General features: G+C 43.7%; 1 protein-coding gene across 1 annotated transcript in view; it reads left to right on the forward strand.

The window, feature by feature from the left end:
• Nucleotides 1-23,029, forward strand: part of LOC105469035 (phosphatidylinositol transfer protein cytoplasmic 1) — a 312,393-nt gene that overhangs the window by 187,804 nt on the left and 101,560 nt on the right. The window contains exon 5 of the mRNA XM_011719563.3: nt 3,777-3,848. Within this exon, the coding sequence (XP_011717865.1) occupies nt 3,777-3,848 (72 nt within the window). The remainder of the gene's footprint in view (nt 1-3,776; nt 3,849-23,029) is intronic.

A 23,029-nucleotide genomic window follows, 5' to 3' on the forward strand; every position in this document is an offset into this window, starting at 1 on the left:
AATAACTTGCCCGGGTTAATACATCTTGGATTTGAGCCCAAGTGAGCTGGCTCTAATGTCTCAGTGCTTTTCATTATAATATTTCTCCACTGAAGAAGAGGAGGATATATCTTTCTCTGACTCACAAAAAATAAGAAACTTAAAGAAATAAGCAGATTTGTAATGGAGGAAAGGGATGTGTCAGTGTTTCTATCATGCGGTTCGTGTCCTCATTAAACTATGACTCAAAAAAGTGATCAGCTGCAAGGCAGAGGGGAGAAGGGTGAAGCCAGGCAGGGGACCTTGAGAGGGGAAGGGATTTAGGATAGATCAGTGGGTGAGATATAACAGGGAGCCAATCGGGAAGAAATCAGAGACCTCGCTTTAAGGCTGAGCTTCCGCTAGGATTAGTGGGCTGGATTTTTGGAGAAACCACCCTGCATGGGGGAAGCAGAAGGTTATCTTAACACGGACATCTCCCCAGAGAGATTTCAGTGACAGCACTGAAGAAGCCCAGAGCCACAGATAATTCTGATTTTAACTCAAGACACCCGCACACCCCAGGGCTCTGAGAGCGAGTCCTCAGACATCCCAAGGGGAGTATCAGCCCCAACCACCTGCTGGAGGAGAAAGTGCTGACCCACTTGGGGTTACCAGGAGCCGTTCCCCGGCCACCCTGCTGAAGCCAGGTGCACTCCCAGCCCCGTGGCAAGGTTGCCATTCTGATACGAAAATAACCAAAGTCCCCACTCAAAAATAACATCTGCTCATTTGCGTGGGAGTTTTGCATTTCATAATTGGGTTTAATATGCAAATGCTAAGATTCATGTGTTAGGCTAGCTAAGTGGTTTAGAGGTTCAGTGGGTAAAAACTCCTCACAGTGTTTCACTCCAGTGCACCGAGACCCGCACCCATGCTCCCCGACTCTGTGCTCTCCCCACTCCTTGGATTGACTCTCATGTGAATTATGGGACATAAATACAAAATCGATTTACCTAAAGGCTTGTCATGTCTAAGAGGGTCTCAGCCAGGGCATCCCCCCACGTTCCCATGTCTGCTGTGGGGCTCCGAGTCCTCCAGCGTCTTCATTTAAGATGAGCAGCTGCTCCTTGGTGCTACCTGGACCCGGGTGTGAGGGCGGCGGTTATGGAGTGAGAAGTTTGAGAGGAGACAGCAGAGAAGGTGTTAATGAATAATCGCAGGGCCTCGTTCTCCATAAAGGCAATTACTGGGATTGATTGTTCCCATGTTTCCTTAGTCACAGTTCAGATGGCTTGTTTCACTCAGATTAAGACAGATGCGTGCTGAACGCGCCCTGGCATGTGATGTCAGGAGAATTATCGATGGCACATCCCAGGCCTCTGCCTTCTTGTGCGGGTGCCACCAGGGATCTCAGCCGGGCTAAAAGGGGAGCATGGTCATTGTGCGGCTGAAGCATGTGTGTGCTATAGTCAGGTGGTTTTCCAGTTTGAGCATGCCTCAGCATACACTGGAGGGCTTGGTAAACAGATTGCTGAACCTCCAGAGTTTCTGATTTAGTTGGTCTGCTGAATAATTTGCATTTCTTTTCTTTTTTTTTTTTGAGTTGGAGTCTTGCTCTGTTGCCCAGGCTGGAGTGCAATGGCGCGATCTCAGCTCACTGCAACCTCCACCTCCCAAGTTCAAGCGATTCTCATGCCTTGGCCTCCCAAGTAGTTGGAATTACAGGGGGTGCACCACCACACCCGGCTAATTCTTGTATTTTTAGTAAAGACCGGGTTTCACCATGTTGGCCAGGCTGGTCTCAAACCCCTGACTTCAGGTGATATGCCCGCCTTGATCTCCCAAAGTGCTGGGATTACAGGTATGAGCCACCATGCCTGGCCAAGTATTTGCATTTCTAACAATTCTGGGCTGCTGGGACTGGTCCAGAAACTCCTCTTTGAGAACCACTCAGTATGATGAAGAGTATGGACACTGGGACCAGGCCATCTGTCTGCATGACTGTAGGCCATTTACTTACCCTCTCTGTACCTGCATCTCCTCATCTTTAAAGCAGGGGGCATAGTAATAGTACCTCCTTCATGGGGTTGTTGCCAGGAATAAATGAGTGAGCACATCAGAGCATTTGTAGCAGTGTCTGGTATAGACAGTATATGAGTGCCAGGAACATGTATAAGAGATCCAGCCTGTTGTTACTATAATGCTATCAGCCCAAGTCTGGTTTCCCCAACACCCACAGATCCCAATGCAGTTGCTGGGTCATTGTGCCCATTAGCCATCAATCCTATCTCTGGTGGCCAAGAAAGTTAATGCCCAGCTTAGTGCTAGTCAGAGCGTGGTTACACCGACATCCATCAAAATTCTCTTCTCAAGCCACCTTAACCCTTCACATCTACTGAATGCATAGAACTTGACTCAGCGAGACTGGGGCCGTAGGGCTGGGTTGCATTTGGGGTTTCTCTCCCTCGCGTGGGCAAAGAGGGGGGCTGCCTTTTCTGGTTCAGTTTTTACCCATGGATGCTGTCTGCTGAATGCATTCTTTAACTATACATTTTTAAAACATCATTTTATTAATATTTAACCCTCACAGTGTTGCTCTTAGGTAATAATTATTATTCCTGTTTTAACTCTGTTGGGGTTCAGATAAGTTAAATGACTTATTCAAATTACATATTAAAAGCCAGGTCTCGGCCGGAGGCAGGCGGGACAATTGCGTAACGCCAGGAATTCAAGACCAGCCTAGGCAACATAGAGAGATCCTTGCCTCTACAAAAAAAAATTTTTTTTTTAAATTAGCCAGGCATGGTGGCACACACCTGTAGTCCCAGCTACCTGGGAGGCCGAGGCGGGAGGATCGCTTGAGCCCATAGGTCAAGGTTACAGTGAGCTGTGATCACACCACTGCACTCCAGCCTGGGTGACAAAGCAAGACTCTGTCTCAAAAAGAAAAAGAAAAAGAAGGCTGGACATGGTGGCGCACACCTATAATCCCAGCACTATGGGAGGCCAAGGCAGGCAGATCTTTTGAGCTCAGGAGTTCGAGACCAGCCTGGCTAACATGGAGAAACCCTATCTCTACTAAAAATATAAATATTAGTCGGGCTACATGGGAGACTAAAGCATGAGAATCACTTGAACCTGGGAGGTGGAGGTTACAGTGAGCCCAGATCGCGCCACTGCACTCCAGCCTGGGCGACAGAGAAAGACCCTGTCTCAAAACATTAAAAAATAATAAAATTTAAAAATTAAAAATTAAATTTTAATTTTCAAATAAAATTTTAAAAAATTTTTGTATTTTACTTTAAAAATAAATTTATGTTTTAAAAATTAAAAATAAAAGCCAGGTCTGTCTGACTTCAATAATCTATGATTTTAAAGTTCTACTATATCCCCTTGCTAATGTTATATGAGCATTTATATAAAGATTAAGGCTGGGTCCCCAGGAATCCAGCAATGGCAGCTGCTCCCCAAAGGTAAACTCCCCAGAACTGGCACTGGTGTGATTTAGGGGTTTGCTTTTCTAAAGCTTACGCTAGGAGTCACAGAACATATTCCTTTTGGAAATGTCCTCTTCAGGGACTTGCCCTCTATTGCTGGTTATTCTCTGTGGCCTGACCTCTGTCTGGATGAAACTGTGTTCGTGGTCCTAAAGGTGCTTTCCTTTGTCTGAATTTGGATATTGACTTAGTATCTTAACATTTCTGCTCTGGTGCGGTGCTCCCAACCAAATGGCCAGGAAAGTATTCAGAAGCTCTGCTGAATATAGGAAGAGAGAAAAAATGTCATGCTAATGGAAGTTTGCTTTTCTCCCACAGTGTTCCTTTCTGCCGAAATTCTCCATTCATATAGAAACCAAGTATGAGGACAACAAAGGAAGCAACGACAGTGTGAGTAGCCCCTCCTTCCATGCTGTGCTCACCTCTTGGGCTCTGAAAATTGCAGCACTTCTCACAGCTCCTCTGTGACCAGGGCCAGCAGTGGGACCTGTGCCTGGGACCGCAGAGATGCTCTGGCCTTTGGCTTCTGAGGGTTATTTCCCTGGGACTTTTCCCTGGAATTCTTTTGTTGTCTAGCTTTTCTTTCTCATGTTTATGTGCTTTCCATGGGCCTCTGAGCAGAAGCCTCTGACTGGGGTGACTGTCGTGGAGGTGGAGGTGGAGAGGACGACAGGGTACTAGGAACTTCAAGATTTGGATTCTCATCATTGGACGGAGTACATATCTTCTCAACGCCTATTCATATTTACTTCAAAAAGGGAATGCAATCAAATATATGTGTGCACAGAAAAGGAAATATAGTCAGATAAGTGTGAACAGAAAAGGAAATACAGGCCCAGTGCAGTGGCTCATGCCTGTAATCCCAGCACTCTGGGAGGCTGAGGCAGGCAGATCACCTGAAATCAGGAGTTCAAGACCAGCCTGGCCAACATGGCAAAACCCTGTCTCGACTAAAAATAGAAAAATTAGCTGGGTGTGATGGGGCACGCCGGTAATCCCAGCTACTTGGGAGGCTGAGGCAGGAGAATTGCTTGAACCTGGGAGGCAGAGGTTACAGTGAGCTGAGGTTGTGCCACTACACTCCAGCCTGGGCCACAGAGCGAGACTCCATCTCAAAAAAAAAAAAAAGAAAGAAAAGGAAATAGAATCAGATGTATGTGTACATACTGCATATATGCTTACTTACACACATGTGGTATTTGTATACACCCACACATCCTACCTTAAAATCAGGTGCTACCCCCACAAAATATTTACCTCCTGAGGCATTCTGACTTCTACTAAATTTCAGCCAAGTATTTTGCTTATTAATGTTGGTTAAAACCCATCTTCTGACCTGGCTTTTACCCCCAGGCTGTTTCTGTTGGGGCAGTACATTTCTAAGTTCTCTTTTCTTTGGGGGTGACTGTTTTGACCTACCAAAAGCCTCTCCCGGGATTAGGCTGTGGGTTCCCTCAGGACCCATTGAAAGGAAGAACCTGGATCTGGAAGCTTCAGGGCTTCCCCAGAGTTCATGGAACTTCCTAGAGGAGAGTATACAGCTAGTAAAAGCACTATCCTATCACTATGTTCAGGAACCCCATCGTTAGTGTCTCCTTGAAGTGGCAGCCCAAAGGGGAATGTTTAGGGCCATTTTCCTGTCACAGGCCAAAATCACAGGCTCATTGCTGGCCAATTTCATCAAAACCACCATGTCTAAAACAGTGTCACACTGTGTTTAAACTTGAATCCTTATAAAATAGTGATTTTTTTTTTTTTTTCTGATTAGAAAGTAGGCCGGGCACGGTGGCTCACGCCTATAATCCTAGCATGTTGGGAGGCCAAGGCGGATTGTCTGAGCTCAGGAGTTCAAGACCAGCCTGGGCAACATGGCAAAACCCCATCTCTACTAAAAATACAAAAAATTAGCCGGGCGTAGTCCCAGCTACTCAGGAGGCTGAGGCAGGAAAATCACTTGAGCCTGGGAGGCAGAGGTTGCAGTGAGCCCAGATTGCACCACTGGACTCCAGCCTGTCAATAGAGCGAGACTCTGTCTCAAAAAAAAAAAAAAAAAGTTAATACATGGCTATTCAAACTTGGAAAATGCAAAAAGAAAGTATTGAAAAAAGAAAGGTAAAACCAATAGCAGTCCCACAATTTAGAGATGACTTCTGTTAGCGATTTGGTTCATGTTGCAGATTATGGACAAATTTATTTTGTAACCAATTCCTCCTGAATTGAATCATAAAGTATGTTATTTTTAACATGCCATGAAGTATGCTTCCCCATAATGATTTTTCCTGGCTGTACCACCTTCCATATTTCAGTGTACTTCTTTAAACCTGGTCACTGGATATTGAAGTAAGCTTGACTATTTTCGTGTAGCTGTGGACTCCCATGAAAAGGATAATAAAGTTCAGTTGCCTGAATTGCTTTTCCTGGCATAATATGAAAATATGGGGGAATTTTTTTGTTTCTTTATGAGACAGGGTCTTGCTCTGTCACCCAGGCTGGAGTGCAGTAGCACGATCTTGGGTCACTGCAACCTCCACCTCCTGGGCTCAAGCAATCCTCCCACCTCAGCCCCGCTGAGTAGCTGGGGCTACAGGCACACACGACCATGCCCAGCTAATTTTTGTGTTTTTTTAGAGATGGGATTGCACCATGTTGCCTAGGCTAGTCTCAAACTCCTGGACTAAAGCAATCTGCCTGTCTTGACCTCCCAAAGTGCTGGGATTATAGGCGTGAGCCACCATGCCTGGCTGGAAAAAAAATTTTTAAATATCTTTTAGTCTTTCCAAACAAATTTCCTTGCTTTCTCTCTTTTTCTCTATGTCTCTATCTCCATGAGTTCATTCAAAACAACTCTCCATTTGAAAAGGAATAGAGAGGCCAGGCGCTATGGCTCACACCTGTAATCCCAGCACTCTGGGAGGCCATGGTGGACGGATCACCTGAGGTCAGGAGTTTGAGACCAGCCTGGGCAACATGGGGAAACCCCATCTCTGCAAAATTAAAAAATTAGCCAGGCGTGGTGGCACGCACGCCTGTGGTCCCAGCTCCCTACTTGGGAGGCTGCGGTGGGAGAATCGCTTGAGCCCAAGAGGTCAAGTCTGCAGTGAACCATATTTGCACCTCTGCACTCCAGCCTGGGTGACACAGTGACACCTAGAAATAAAAAAGAGGCACAGAGGGGACACGTGGGCTCACTATGATTGCTATAGATTGGTGGGACCACTGTAATCTGGTTTATCCTCTGCCCAGTTCAAATAGTCCCCAGAATTCATATGGTGATTATATATTATTATATATCCCTTTTTTGGCAGGTGCTAAGGTTTTTTGACTACCCTCCTAGGAATTTAAAATAACAAGTTATCCACCTTACAATCAGGATCCAGGCCCACGCCAAGGGCCAGGCCCCTTTGAGACTTAGGCTGGCCTGCAAGAGAAGCACCGATCACCTGTTCACTCCGAGCGGTCCTTGGATACAGTTTGCTTTCTCTAGGAGAAATCTCAGCTGTTGTAGCCCAGCTTGCCCACCTCTCCCCAGCCTGTGGACTCTGGAACTGCCCAGGGGACCTGCTCCTTGTCTCCCTGTCATGGCACCCAACTTGCCCAAGCCCCAGTCCTGCCATCTTGTTACATTGAAGAGGCCCTAAATGTGTTGTGTTTTTGGCCCAGTTCCCACCTCCTGCCCCCCCAGGCTCTGCTTGACTCTGCTCCACGGACCCCAGGTCTTGCTCCTGAGGCCATTGGACCACACAGCCCAGCCCCACTTTGGTAGACTTCTTTGCCAATTTGCCCTCCTCTAATTTACATATTCAGCAGCAATTGCTGTTCAGCAAGTTCAAGTTTGATCCCAGAGAGGCAGAAAAGGAGGGTTGCAGCCAGGTGCGGTGGCTCACACCTGAAATCCCAGCACTTTGGGAGGCTGAGGTGGATGGATACCCGAGGTCAGGAGTTTGAGACCAGCCTGGCCAGCATGGCAAAACCCCATCTCTACTAAAAATAGAGAAATTAGCAGGGCATGATGGCGTGCACCTGTAATCCCATCTACTCGGGAGGCTGAGGCAGGAGAATTGCTTGAACCCAGAAGGCAGAGGTTGCAGTGAGCAGAGATCGTGCCACTGCACTCCAGCCTGGGCAACAAGAGTGAAACTCTGTCTCAAAAAATAAAAAAAGAAAAAAAGAAAAGAAGAAAAGGAGGGCTGCATCCATTTCCATTCATACTTGTTAATACTTCAAAATCTGAACATGAGAAATATATATTTATCTAACAATTCTTTAATTACTAAATGCTAGCTTTATCTAGCCGGGGATTCAAAACTGGTGTTTTAAGCCAAGGCATATGCTGGTGTGCTCTTTTTCTGTCCTGGGTTGAGTGTGGAGTTTTTGGTGGGAGGCAGAGTTGCTAAGGAAAGCAGTGCAGTAGTGGATAATTCTCTTGTCTCACCGCATTTCCAAACTATTTAATAAACTCAGTTCATTTCTTTGCACTTTCTGGGTGTACACTCTTATCATTCAGCTACCATCCTTCATACTGCTATCTGCACTGTTTCCTCCCGTACCTGCCAAAAATTTAATGAAATTGATGACGATAAGAAGCAATAATTAAATTGAAAGAGGCTACCGATAGTCATATTGATGATAGTGGTTGAATTGAGTACATGTTGTTATCCTATTATCAATTACCATGTAAGTAATTTTTTGACGCGACCCAGTATCTAGTAAGAAAAAAATAGTGGCAGTATGAGTAGATATAAATATCTTCTCTTCCTTGTTAAAAATAAAACCAGTATACGTATGATTGTGAAAACCTGCAAACTGTGATTACATTAACCAGGATGCAGTGGGGAAGTTGTCTTAAATTGAGGCCCATTTATTTTATGCACATACTTAGGAGAATTATTTGGGCTTTCCTTAGTGCTAGGGAGGACGGCACCATGCCAAGGTAAGGTTCTGTTGTTTGTCCAAGGCCATAAATCTAGACCTAGAAGAGTCCGTGCTTAGCACTGCCTGGTTCAGCTGAACGAGAGGCTGCTCATGTGGTGACGGCTGCCAGGTTACTGGTGTTCAATGGGGTTAATGGGGGCAGCCTTGCTACTTTACTTCCTCTTCCAAACAAAGCAGGCACCATTTAAAGTGGTGCTTCCCAGCCTTGCCTGCACATTGGACCCACCTGAGAAGTTTTAACAACTCATGCCTGGGTCCCAGCCCCCTGGGATTTTTATTTAACGGGTCCTGGGTGCAGGCTGGTCTAAACCAGCCAATGAGCATGAAGGACAGAACACTCCCTTCCAGAACACGGAATTCTCCAGCTGGGCGTGTGAGAAGTTTGAGAGTCTACCCTGAGGCTGAACCTGATATGTTCCCTTAGGAGACATTGGCTATGCCGTCCCCAGCCCCGTGAAGATCTAGACCAGCAGTTCTCAGTCACAGCTGCCTATTAAAATCACCAGGGCCAGGTGGGGTGGTTCACACCTTTGATCCCAGCACTTTGGGAGGCCGAGGAGGGAGGATGGCTTGAGCTCAGGAGTTCGAGATCAGCCTGTCCAACATGGTGAAACCTCATCTCTACTAAAAATACAAAAATTAGCTGGGTATGATGGTGCATATGCCTGTAATCCCAGCTACTAGGGAGGCTGAGGCAGAATTGTTTGAACCCGGGAGGCGAAGGTTTCAGTGAGCCGAGATCATGCCACTGCACTCCAGCATGGGCAACACAGCAAGTCTCCTTCTCCCCCCCAAAAAAAAAATCACCTGGGAAGCTTTAGCCATCACTGATGCTGCGGTCCCAGCCCTGGAGATTCTGATTTCATTTGTCTGAGGTGGGGAGGCATTGGAATTCCTTTTTTTTTTTTTTTTTTTTTTTGAGACAGAGTCTCACTGTACCTCCCAGGCTGGAGTGCATGGCATGATCGCGGCTCACTGCAAGCTCCACCTTCTGGGTTCACGCTATTCTCCCGCCTTAGCCTTCTGAGTAGCTGGGACTACAGGCGCCCGCCACCACGCCCGGCTAATTTTTTTTTTTTTTTTTTTGTATTTTTAGTAGAGACGGGGTTTCACCGTATTAGCCAGGATGGTCTCGATCACCTGACCTCATGATCCACTTGCCTCAGCCTCCCAAAGTGCTGGGATTACAGGCACGAGCCACTCCCCCCGCCGGCATTGGGATTTTTACAGCTCCCCCAGGTGAATCTGAGGGGCAACAAGACTGAGAACTATAGATTTAAGGAAATATTAAGTGCTATTTAAAAGCAACACTTAGGAAAACAGGTTCTCCAAATGTCTTCACTTCTTTATACTCCTGGAAATACGACAGTTTACAAAAGGCATATATAAACCCCACTCCATTCCACTCCCACTCACACAATAAAAAGACCTGGGTAACATATGTATTCTCATTAGCCACATATCACCAAGGACATTATTCCTTGGCAAAGAAACTCCTCTGATAAAATGGAGAGAATGTCCAGTTTAGTTCCTGGAAACCTGAAGCTCTGTCTTTCACAGAGGTCTCCTTGGAGGCTGCCTAAAAGAAGTGTCTGGAATGTATTTCATTTCTAGTTCCTCTGTGTGGTAATGAAAGAACACAAAGTTGTTCTTTGTGAAACAGAAAGATCAGTATTGAAGTTCCAGTTATCAATGTAAGCAAGTAAGGCTTGGTTTCTTTGTTTTTAAAAAAATAGGATAAATAATGCTTCCATCAGGGTGTGGGGGATGCATAGAGGTTCGTTTACATGGAAGCACTTCATAAACTGTAAAGTGCCATGCAAATATGAGACATGATTACTGTGATGGCCACACCTCGGGATTAACTGCACTCATGATGATTTCCCAATGAGACTCTAATTTTGTCTCAAGTATCAATAAACCTTTTGCTGTTCAACAAGTTTTGAGCACCTACTATGAGCCAGGCATTAGGAGAAGGATCGGGGACACACCATTAAGACAAACCAGCCCTCCAGGCCAGGCTCAGTGGCTCACGCCTGTAATCCCAGCACTTTGGGAGGCTGAGGCAGCCAGATCACCTGAGGTCGGGAGTTCGAGACCAGCCTGACCAATATGGAGAAACCCCGTCTCTACTAAAAAGTACAAAAAATCAGCTGGGCATGGTGGCACATGCCTGTAAGTCCAGCTACTCGGCAGGCTGAGGCAGGAGAATCACTTGAACCTGGGAGGCAGAGGTTGTGGACAGCTGAGATCGTGCCATTGCACTCCAGCCTGGGCAATGAGAGCAAAACTCTGTCACAAAAAAAAAAAAAAGGCAAACCAGCCCTCCATTAATCATGGAGGGGGGGAAGCAGGTAATAGGCAAGTAAACAAACAAAAGAATTACAGCAGTGCTAACTGCTAGGAAAGCTATAAACAGGCTAGAGGGAGCTCAGCCTGAGGCCATGTGGTCAGAAAGGCCTCAGGGAAGACAAAAGTCCCTGTGAGGCTTGAGTACGGGAAGGAGCCAGCCTGATGAGATATATGTTCCTCCACCCCAAATTCATATGTGGAAGCTTTAGAATGTGACTATTCATGGAGACAGGACCTTAAAAGAGGGGATTAAGTTAAAATGAGGCCATTAGAGTAGGCGCTAATCCAGTCTGACTGGTATTCAGATAAGAAGAGAACACTTGGGCACATAAAGAGACTCTAGGCTGGATGCAGTCAGTGGCTAACACCTGGAATCCCAGCACTTTGGGAGGCTGAGGTGGGCAGATCGCTTAAGCTCAAGAGTTCAAGACCAGCCTGAGCAACATGGCAAAACCCCATCTGTACATAAGAAATGCAAAAACTAGCCAGGTGTGGTGGCGCACACCTGTAGTCACAGCTACTCAGGAGGCTGAGATGGAAGGATCACTTGAACCCAAGAGGCGGAGGTTTCGGTGAGCCAAGATCGTGCCACTGCATTCCAGCCTGGGTGACTGAGAGAGACCCTGTCTCAAAAATAAACAAACAAACAGACTCTTAGGGTGCAACATGTGCAGACTTAGGGAGAACGCAGCCTATCCGCAAGCCAAGGAGGAGGTCTCCGAAGAAATCAACCCTGCAGACACGTTGATCTTGAACTTTCAGCTTCCAGAGCTGTGAGACAATTAATTAGATTCTGTTGTTTACACCACCCAATCTGTGGTGTTCTGTTATGGCTGACCCCACAAACTAATGTAGGGAACAAAGGCCCTGGCCCCTGACACAGCCTCACATATTCCAGGAACTGTTGGAAAACCGCTGGCTAGAGCATTAGGAGTGAGAATAAGTAGACTGGCAGGAACTGAGGTTGAAAATGCAATAGAAGCTAGATTATGTAAGAGCTATGGGGCCACGGCAGAGTGTGGATTTCAGTGCAGTGGGAACTTATTCAAGGATTTTAAACAAAGGAGTGACAAGATGTTGTTCATGGAGTTTTTAAAATTTTTTTATTTTGGAATAATTTTAAATTTATACTAAAGTTAGCTGGGTACAGTGGCTCATTTTCCAGCACTTTGGGAGGCTGAAGCAGGCAGATTACCTAGGTCAGGAGTTTGAGAAGACCAGCCTGGCCAACGTGGTGAAACCCTGTTTCTACTTTAAAAAAAAAAAAAAAAAAAAAAGAATACCAAAATTAGCTGGGCGGGGTGGTGCATGCCTGTAATCTCTGCTACTCAGGAGGCTGAGGCAGAAGAATCACTTGAACCCGGGAGATGGAGGTTGCAGTGAGCCCAAATTGTGCCACCGCACTCCAGCCTGGGCGACAAGAGCAAAATTCCATCTCAGAAAGAAAAAAAAATTTATACTAAACTTGCAAAGATTGTGCACAGGGTTCTCAAGTACCCTCTACCCAGTTTCCCCTTACCCAACCATGATTCCACTGCCAAAACTACAGACTTTATTCAGATTTCACCAGTTTTCCCAATAATGTACTTTTGCTTCTGTTCCAGAATCCAGATTAGGACACCCCATTACATTGGGTGATTTATGTTTTTAAAATATTTGCTCTGGCTGTTCTGTGGAGAATTAGTGAAAGGAAAGACCAAAATCAGGGAGTCCAGTTGTCAGACTATTGGAATGATCCAGATCAAAATGGTGGTTTGAGCTGGAAAGATGGCAGAGGATAAAGAGGGAGGAAGGGATCTATTTTGAAAACAGAGTGACTTTGTGTTAGAATTGATGTGGGACCTGAGAGGGGGACAAAATAAGGATGATCTCAGGCTTTCTAGCTCTGCCTAGAGGCCCTGGATAAGTGGTGGTGCCATTGCCATAGGAAACGGTGGAGGAGAAGCAGGTTCTGAGAAGAAAAGCAAGAGCACCATTTAGACATGATGAGTTTCAGATACCAATGAGACTTCCAAGTGGAAATGAGGGGTAAGAAGTTGGATATTGGCCAGGCATGATGGCTCTCGCCTATAATCCCAGTGCTCTGGGAGGTCAAAGCAGGAGAATCGCTTGCAGCCAAGAGTTCAAGGCCAGCCTGGGCAACATGGTGAGACCCCGTCTCTACAAAAAATAATTTTTAATTAGCTGGACATGGTGGCACACACCTGTCGTCCCAGCTACTCAGGAGCTGAGGTGGGAGGATCGCTTGAGCCCAGGAGGCCAAGGCTGCAGTGAACCATGATCAAGCCACTGTACTCCAGCCTGGGCAACAGAGCGAGACTCTGTATCAAAAGAAGAAGAAGAAGAAGTTGGATATATCTATATGAATCTGGCATTCAGAGAGGGATGTGGGTCATGATTTTTATCCAGGGAGAGGAGTGACAGAAAAGAGAAGTTTCTAGATGCTCCAAGATAGAGAATGCCCAGGTCCTAAGAGGAACCTTCTGATGGCTTCCAGGTCCAGCTTCTCTTTGTTATCTTTATTCCTTGGTTAAGACTCAATTTTCAATCACTGGGCTGTGCTTGGTTTTAGGAAATAAACGCTCTCATTAATTTAACCACAAAGATTTACTTAGAGAGATCTAATTTCTCCCTCTGGGTGCCTCCTTCGGGTAAATTGCATAAACATCTCAATGTCTTCACTGGGCTCAACTTGCATGGCTTTGGAGAGAAACGTTCTCCTCCTGACTTACAAGTAGCTTCCCCTAGAAGTTACCAGCTGACAAAGAGGGAATTTTATCATTTCAGGAGAGCTGTATTTACTGAGGCTTGCTGTTGCAATAGTCATCATGAAGTTTGCTTTCTTTCTTTTTTATTTTTTGAAATGGAGTCTCACTCTGTCACCCAGGCTGGAGTGCAGTGGCACGATCTCGCCTCACTGCAACCCCCACCTCCTGGGTTCAAATGATTCTGTTGCCTCAGCCTCCCGAGTAGCTGGCACTACAGGTGTGTGCCACCACACCTGGCTAATTTTTATATTTTTTGTAGAGATGGGATTTCACCATGTTGGCCAGGCTGATCTTGAACACCTGACCTCAATTGATCCACCCACCTCGGCCTCCCAAAGTGCTGGGATTATAGGCATGAGCCACTGCGCCCAGCCGCGAAGTTTGTTTTCGAATTAGCATAGTAGTCCCTGCTTCTCCGAGGTTTCACTTTCTGCAGTTTTAGTTCCCTGCAGTCAAATGCGGTCCAAAAATATTAACTGGAAAATTCCAGAAAAGAACAATTCATAAGTTTTAAATTGCATGCTGTTTTGAGGAGCAACATGAAATCTCGTACCATCCTGCCCCATCCCACCCAGGGCACGAAGCCTCCCTTCGTCTGTCATCTCTGCTCTGTACATGCTACACACCTGTTAGTCACTTAGTAGCTGTCTCGGTTATCACATCAAAAAAAAAAAAAAAAAAAGAGAGTATCTAGAGTTTGGTACTATCTGAGGTCTCAAGCATCCAATGGGAGTCTCAGAATATATCCCCCTCGGCCAAGGTCGAGGACAACTGCATTTGTATTTGTAACTCCAAGAGGACAACATAGATGGATGGATGTTAACACATTGCAAAATGCACTAAAATTAATTTGTAAAGCAGGAGTGCCAGTGGGAACTGCAGAATCCATATTTACAGGTCTCTGGAGCTGATTATCTTTTCCTTAAATGGCTTCTAATTGAGGATTACAGAAAGAAAAAAAGCATTTGCTTTATTTTTAGACGTGATCTCTGATGTCTTCAACTTTTATCGTTCTGTTTTTAACCTTAGATTATTATAACCAGCCACCTACAAAATCTGCAATTTTCTCTAATAAGTCAGCACCTGTTAAAAAGGAGGTTGCACAAAACACTCCCCTTTGCAGTTTGGAAGGATTATTATCTACTTTGGTCTGTGAAGTGGAAAGTTAATGTTCTTATTCAATCCGTGTCTAATGGTATCATTTTGAGGACAATGGAAAACAGATCATGTTTGATTCTTTAAGATGTGGCCGCTGCTATTTGTGGTACAATTTGTGATCTGAGAGCCGCATGTAAAAAACACACGAGCAAAAAGAATATCCAGCACACAAGGGCTCGCTTTCTGATTCTCAGAGGTATAGTGACAACACAGCTTACCTCTGCATTCAAAGAAGCGAGAACTTACCACTGATAATCATTAGTAGAAGACAGCTTAAAGTAGTGTCTGCTTTCTGTCTAGGCCTAGTTCACAGATGCTGTGATAAATCCAAAAAGACCTGCCTACGCACATGTGCTAGTATCAAGCATGAGGGAGACAGTTAACCAAACTGGTCAAAAGCATTGTCAGCAAAGACCTGGTGCTGAATCATGTTGGGAAACTGGAGTTTGGAGCTAGAGAGGCAACACCAAGTATCAAGGTCTGAATGTCCATTTTCTAACCACTGTAGCAATAATTGACTCAAAAAAAAAAAAAAAAAAAAACCATCAACGTATGCTAAGACCATTGAGCAAAACAAGTGCTGGGGACAGGATATTCACACCCTTTCAAAATATCACCACCAATGCTGGGTGTGGTAGCTCACACCTGTAATCTCAGTACTTTGGGAAGCTGGAGTAGGTGGATCATCTGAGGTCAGGAGTTCGAGACCAGCCTGGCCAACATGGTGAAACCCCATCTCTACTAAAAATACAAAAAATAGCCAGACGTCATGGCACATGCATGTAATCCCAGCTACTCGGGAGGCTGAAGCAGGAGAATCTCTTGAACCCGGGAGATGGAGTTTGCAGTGAGCCGAGATCATACCACTGCACTCCAGCAGGGAAGGGAAGGAAGAAGGAAAGGAAAGGAAGAAGGAAAAGAAGGAAGGGAAGGAAAGGAAAGGAAGAGGGAAAGGAAGAAAAGAAAAGAAAAAAAAAAGAAAGACATACAGAGAGGACAAACCAGAAAATAATGAGATTGGCTGCCTACAGGTGGGGTGTGTGGAAACAGAGTGGAGACGGAGAGAGGAGCACTACCTCTGGGAGTATACGTTTTTGAATCATTCGACTTTTGAAATCATGTTAATGTTTTCCCCGCTCAAAAATAATGAAACTGAATCAACAGGGATTAGGCAGGGGGTTGGTGGGGTGGAAGATACTAAAATAGAATTAAAACAGAAATAAACGAACCTAACTGTATTTTAAAAGAAATAAAATAGCCACACTGAAAAGGAGAGAAAAAGACCTTTCCCGAGGAATTCTCAATTACACAGCACTTTGACTATATATCCTCAGTCGGAAGACAATAAGAATTGTAAACAAATACTGAATTCTAAATCATAAGTTTGTTTCTTACTGTAGTATGGGCTAATAGTACTGAAATTATTTTTTGTGTAATGTAAGTTTGAGCAAATACACAACCCTAGGGCCTACCTGTAGAAGAAAATCACCATTTGCAACCATCATAATAGTAGTTGATTTAATAGTAAACATCATTGAATGCTAAAACTGGTGTGTGAAAAGTTTGATGAGGAACAGGATATTTACATGGACTAAGAGTATTTCTCTGCAAATGACTTATTAATGGAAAATGGAAACAGAAATAATTTTATAATAGACAGCCGGGCATGGTGGCTCACACCTGTAATCCCAGCACTTTAGCAGGCAGAGGTGGGTGAATCACCTGAGGTCAGGAGTTGGAGACCACGGTGAAACCCCATCTCTACTGAAAATACAAAAAGATTAGCCAGGCGTGGTGGCGGGCACCTATAATCTCAGCTACTGGGGAGGCTGAGGCAGGAGAATCACTTGAACCTGGGAGGTGGAGGTTGCATTGAGCCAAGATCGCACCATTGCACTCCAGCCTAGGCAACAAGAGCGAAACTCCATCTCAAAAAAAAAAAAAAGGAGAGAAAGAAAGAATTTTACAGTAAACAAACCTGGTGTATACGACCTTAACCAAATGTCTGTAACGTTATCAATCCTGGAACAAACTAGCATCAGAAATGATATGATGTCCTGAAAAAGACACATCATCTCTGTGGTGTTCCTGTCAAACAAACAAACAGAAAAACCCCATAAGCTAAATCTAATCATAAGGAAACTTTACACAAACTCAGATCGATGGGATTCTATAAAATAGCTGACCTGTACTTTCCAAAATTGTTGAGGTCATGAAAGACAAAGAAAGGCTGATGAATTATTTTAGATTAAAGAAGACTAAATTAAATGCAGTATGATCCTGGACTGGAACCTAAACTGGAGAAAAACAGCCCAAAGGATATTACTGGGTAATCGGCAAAATTTAAATAGGGACTGAGGTTTAGATAATAGTATTATATCAATGTTTGACTTCCTGATTTTGATCGTTGTTTTGTAATTAGGTGAGAGACTCTCCTTGTTCTTAGGAAATTCACCCTGAAATATCTAGGGGTCAAGGGACATATCTGCAACGTTCTCTCAAATGTAAAAGACAAAGCAAAAGAAGCAGATGTTAATGGCTGGAGAATCTGGGTAAAGGGTGTTCAGGGATTTTTCTGATATTTCTTGATATTTTTTGATATTCTTGCAATTTTTTGACATGTTTGACATTACATTAAGATTTAAAGTCTCGGCCGGGCGCGGTGGCTCAAGCCTGTAATCCCAGCACTTTGGGAGGCCGAGACGGGTGGATCACGAGGTCAGAAGATCGAGACCATCCTGGCTAACACGGTGAAACCCCGTCTCTACTAAAAAAAAAAATACAAAACACTAGCCGGGCGAGGTGGCGGGCGCCTGTAGTCCCAGCTACTCGGGAGGCTGAGGCAGGAGAATGGCGTGAACCCGGGAGGCGGGGCTTGCAGTGAGCTGAGATCCGGCCACTGCACTCCAGCCTGGGCGACAGAGCAAGACTCCGTCTCAAAAAAAAAAAAAAAAGTCACATTTATTTATTTATTTATTTATTTATTTTTGGAGGCAGGGTCTTGCTGTGCCACCCAGGCTGGAGTGCAGTGGCACCATCACGGCATACTGCAGCCTCAATCTCCTGGGCTGAAGCAGTCCTCCCATCTCAGCCTTCTTAGTAGTTGGGACTACATGAGCGCATCACCATGCCCAGCTATTTTTTTCTTTTTTTTCAGTTGTAGAGATGGGCATCTTGCTGTGTTGCCCATGCTGGTCTTGAACTCCTAGGCTCAAATGATCCTCTCACCCCAGCCTCCCAAAATGCTGCCATTATAAGAATGAGTCACCACACCCAGCACAATGATTTTTTTAAATTAAAATTGAAACAGCAAAAAATGGTATAAGGAATGTAACCAAAAATAAAAGAATTTTGTTATAGGCAGACAGTGTATCTAAATTGAAAACCTAAGAGAATTTACAAATTATCTTAAATAGAATACTAAATAGTTAAAAATGATATTAAAATGCTATAGTTCAGAAGGGTTACTGGATATCAGATCAACTTACAAATATCAATAATATTCCATATATAAGTAATAATTGGAAAATATTAATCCCATTATCAATAGCAACACAACTTTAAGGTACCCAAGAACAAATCTAACTTTTCTAGACAAAATTATTATTAAAGGACCTAACAAAGACCTGAACAAGTAATAAATACTCCATGTGCATGGATCAAAAAACTAAATACTATAAAAAAATAAGTGATTTCCTAAATCAGTCTCCAAATTAAATGTAATTCCAATCAACATCTCAACAGGATTGTTACAAATTGTAAAATCAGATGGAAAAATAAAAGTCCAAAGATAACTGAGACAAATTTTGAACAAAGAACAAGGAGGTGAAGTTCATCATATCTGATAACAAAATCGTATGAAAGAATGTGGTATTGGCACAAAGACAGAAATAAACGTAAACTGATCATGTGAATTTGATACATAATAGATAATGTATCTCCAATCAGTGGGAAGGAAAGATCACTTTCTCAGTAAATGACATTAAGTTAGTTGACATTTCATAGGGAAAACTAAAATAATAGGCCGGGCACAGTGGCTCATGCCTGTAATCCCAGCTCTTAGGGAGGCCAAGGCAAGAGGATCAGTTGAGTCCAGGAGTTCAAGACCAGCCTGGGCAACATAGCTAGACCCCAACTCTACAAACAATAAAAATAATTAGCCAGGCATGGTGATGCAGGCCTGTAGCTCCAGCTACTTGTGAGACTGAGGCAGGATGATCACTTGAGCCTGGGAGGTCAAAACTGCAGTGAGTCATGATGGCCCCACTACACTCCCATCTGGGCAACAGAGAAAGACCCTGTCTCAAGAAGAAAAGAAAGAAAAGAATAGATCCCTACCTCACTCCACATTCAAAAAAAAAACTCCAAAAGCATTTACAAACCTGACTATGGAAACCATTAAAATCATTTAAGAATATCTTATTTATGGATGCAGATGCATTTATATGTTACATAAAATATAAAGTTTATTTTAAAATATGGACTAGCTTCACAATAAATTTATCATAGCTGTCAGCCAGGTGTGGAAGAGGAAGGTATTTCAACTATAAGTGAAATTTTCTCTTTTTTTTTTTTTAAGTAGGGACAGAATCGGAATCAAATCTGACAAAATAATTATATATGTTCGAGTGGTGGATAGTGGCTGTATTTTGGCTTTTTGGTTTTTTGTTTTGTTTTGTTTTGTTTTAGATGGAATCACCCTTTGTCACCCAGGCTGGAGTGCAGTGGTGTGATCTTGGCTCACTGCAACCTCTGCTTCCTGGGTTCAAGTGACTCTCCTGCCTCAGCCTCCCAAGTAGCTGGGATTATAGCTGCATGCAACCACACTATGCTAATTTTTATATTTTTAGTAGAGACGGGGTTTCACCATGTTGGCCAGGCTGGTCTCAAAACCCTGGGCTCAAGCGATCTGCCCTCCTTGACCTCCTAAAGTGCTGAGATTACAGGCATGAGCCATGTTTTTTATACGATTTTTTATATTCTTCTTGATATTGGTCTTTTGAGTTTTGAAAAAGAAAATATTCATCTGAGTCTTCTGTTCCATGAAACTCAACCCTCTTTAATTCTTTGTGATCCATTGTTAGCCTCAGTCACTGGCTCTGCAGTTGTTTCCCAAATGTTTGGCTTCTTTTCCCGCTCATAATTACTGTGGGAATACAGTGTACGTCACTTAAAAAAAAAATAAGGCACAGCTTTGCTGTTTATTTACCTAGAGCTTTGTGTTTATGTTTGTTGAGTCCAGTGGTTGGTGCCTCGGTGGGTGGATTGCTCATGACAGAGGATGGACAGCAATCTTGGGTGGTGGAGCATTTTGGTGGAGAACACTTGAGGAATCTGCCAAAAGCGAGCAGCTGATCAGGCCCAGTTAGTAGGACTCTGTACTAGAATCAGAGAACTCACCAGTCTTCGACCAAATAGGGTCCAAAGCAGGGCTCTGCAGCTGAGTGATAACGGGACTTAGCTGTTCTGAACTTCCCCAGCTGTGTAAAGGGGAAAATGGCACCCCCTTCAGAGAGAATTGGGAGGATGCAGTGAGATGCTGCATGTCAAATGCTTCATAAACCGCAGTTCTCTTTTCTGTCACTTCAGTTATACCTCATGGGAACCACTTCAGAGTGGACTCTTGGAGATCCACAAATGGGGAACTCAGTGTAACTTGGGGAGTCCTTTTGGAGGGCAAGTACCAAGTTGTCATGTTTCTGAAGTCTGCAGTCCCTATTCCTTTTTCACCACCCGGAGGCATCCTCAGACAAGAGTTGATAAGTGATGTCTTCAGGGGCTTTTGAGTTCTCTTTTCCAAAGTGGAGAAAGGAGTGGTTACTGGTGCAAGCAGCAGACCCTCTGCCTCGTGGCCTCCTGCCTGGAGGTTGGGGATTCTGGTTTCAGACACAGTCCTTCCTTGGATTTTTCTCACCCGTAAGTGATCCTGCTTGGCACAGCTCTGTTCCAAGAGGTGAGAGCCATGTATGCTGTTGTTCCAAGTTAATCATCAACAGAACCGTGGCAGAATGGAGAAAGGATGAAGACTGTAGGCACTAGAGTCAAACCAGGTGTCTTTGAATCCCAAGTCCACTCTTTAGCAGCTAGTTAAGGCACGTTACTTCACTTCCTTGTGCCCCTGTCAAATGAGTATCATGATAGTTCCCACTCATAGGGTACTTGTGAAGATTAAATGTGTTAAACCTGAAAAGTGCACAGAATAGAGCTTGGTACACACTTTAGACATTCAGCATGTTATAACATGGCCATCGTTTTTCATGTTTTAACAACTTTACAAATGAAGCGCATATTAGAGTTGATGGCGTGTTACAATTACAAGTGGCAGCATTTTTTCTTTTTTGGTGGTATAGTTGGTGGCATCTTAGATTCAATGAATTAATTCAGCATGATATCTCCTTTTGCATAGGATATTGAGATGTACATCATAAGTGCATTTCAGTACTGAATAGTGTTTGCATATCAAATGTGAACACTGAACTGAATTCTGCCAAAGTCAAGTCATTGAATAATAAGCTCTTCAGTTGTTCAGGCCTGGAAGGTTGTTTGTTAACTTTTTCCAGGGCACTGGCTGGCTTCCTAGTAATGCAAATGACTTGATAGAGTTCTGAAAAGGGAACCATTGAATCTTCTTCCCCTTGTACGTTCAGAGCCATCATCTTTATAAAATGGATTTCTTACTAAGAATCCTTGGATACCATCTATCTGATATACCTTCAAGGACAAAATCTCAGCTAGTATTTTAGTGTGGTTTTTTTTTTTGTTTGTTTGTTTTTTAATGTGGGGCAAGGGGATAATAGAAGCTGAGCTTACGGAAAAGAAGTTAATGATTTCCAATGGACATGATTTCAAAGCAGTTTCTGCCTTTTGATGAGCTGAAATCATTGCTTTCATCTGCTCCCCTACTTGTACACAAGTTCTGCTTGTTAACCATGCAGTGTGTCAGTTGTTACCCACCAAATTCTGTACTTGATCTTCTGAGACTGATGGCGATTCTCTCTGAATAATATTAAGCTATTAAATCATATTTAAATCCTATTTCTCCACTAATACCTATTGAAGGCCTATTTATAGTCCATCAGATTTTTATGGCCATTTGGTACATAAATTAGTTAAATATAAACTTCATGGAACTTCCTCTGAAAATGTTTCATCTTGTTCCCAGTCCCGTAAAGAGATGGTCATAAATACCTTTGGACTATGCAGACCATTATCTAGAGTAATTTTAATTATCTTTAGCTATGCTGATCAGATGATTAATAAATAGATGTTGAAAAGCATCAGCAAAATGCCATCATGGAAGAGACACTCAGGGGTAAAACCAAATAATTGACCATTTGGTGCTGAAACGTTTCATTATCACTCCTACCAAGGTTCAGAAATCTATCATGAGATTGGGTTTGTTATAAACTCAACATCACCTTGGTTGGGATGTCAAAACTAGAGTGAAATATTGAAATGAAATGTGAAACATATTAAGGAACGTCCTTGGGAATGAAGGACACTGGAAAGACTGAATTTTCTAGTAACTTAATTTTGATCTATGGGTGAAGCATTGTTTTCAGCACCCAGCTATATTTGCTTAGAACCATCTGGGTCTCTCGGAACAGATAATGTTAAGCCAGATACACTAGTTGTACATGTGGTATGTCTTTATCGGGGGCTTTTGGTAACAGTTTAAAATAGAAAAAAAAGTATTGCTTTAAAAAACAGTGATCCTGTGGTACTCATGGGTGACAACATTCTGCTTTGGCTAAGAGTTTAGATAACTGCATACTGTTCTCTATTTCTTTTTTTGTTCTTGTTTTTTTTGGGGTTTTTTTGTTTGTTTGTTTGTTTTTTGAGATGGAGTCTCGCTCTGTCATCCAGGCTGCAGTGCAGTGGCGCGATCTCAGCTCACTGCAACCTCTGCCTCCTAGGTTCAGTCGATCCTCCTGCCTCAGCCTCCTGAGTAGCTGGGATTACAGGTGTGAGCCACCACACCTGGCTTGAGAGATGGAAGATCAGACTTGATTTGCTCATGTTGTTCCTAACCTTTATTCTAAACTGATAAAAATGTAAAGTCATCTGGTTTCACGACTGACTGTTCCCTCAGGTGTTCCTTAATTCCCTAGAGGCCGAGTAAATTTTATATATATATATATTTTTTTTTGAGATGGAATTTTACTCTTGTTGCTCAGGCGGGAGTGCAATGGCGTGATCTCAGATCACCGCAACCTCCGCCTCCCAGGTTCAAGCGATTCTCCTGCCTCAGCCTCCCTAGTAGCTGGGATTACAGGCATGTGCCACCATGCCTGGCTAATTTTGTATTTTTAGTAGAGACGGGGTTTCTCCATGTTGGTCAGGCTGGTCTCGAACCCCCGA

Source organism: Macaca nemestrina, chromosome 17 (assembly GCF_043159975.1).
Source record: "Macaca nemestrina isolate mMacNem1 chromosome 17, mMacNem.hap1, whole genome shotgun sequence".
Taxonomy (NCBI): domain Eukaryota; kingdom Metazoa; phylum Chordata; class Mammalia; order Primates; family Cercopithecidae; genus Macaca; species Macaca nemestrina.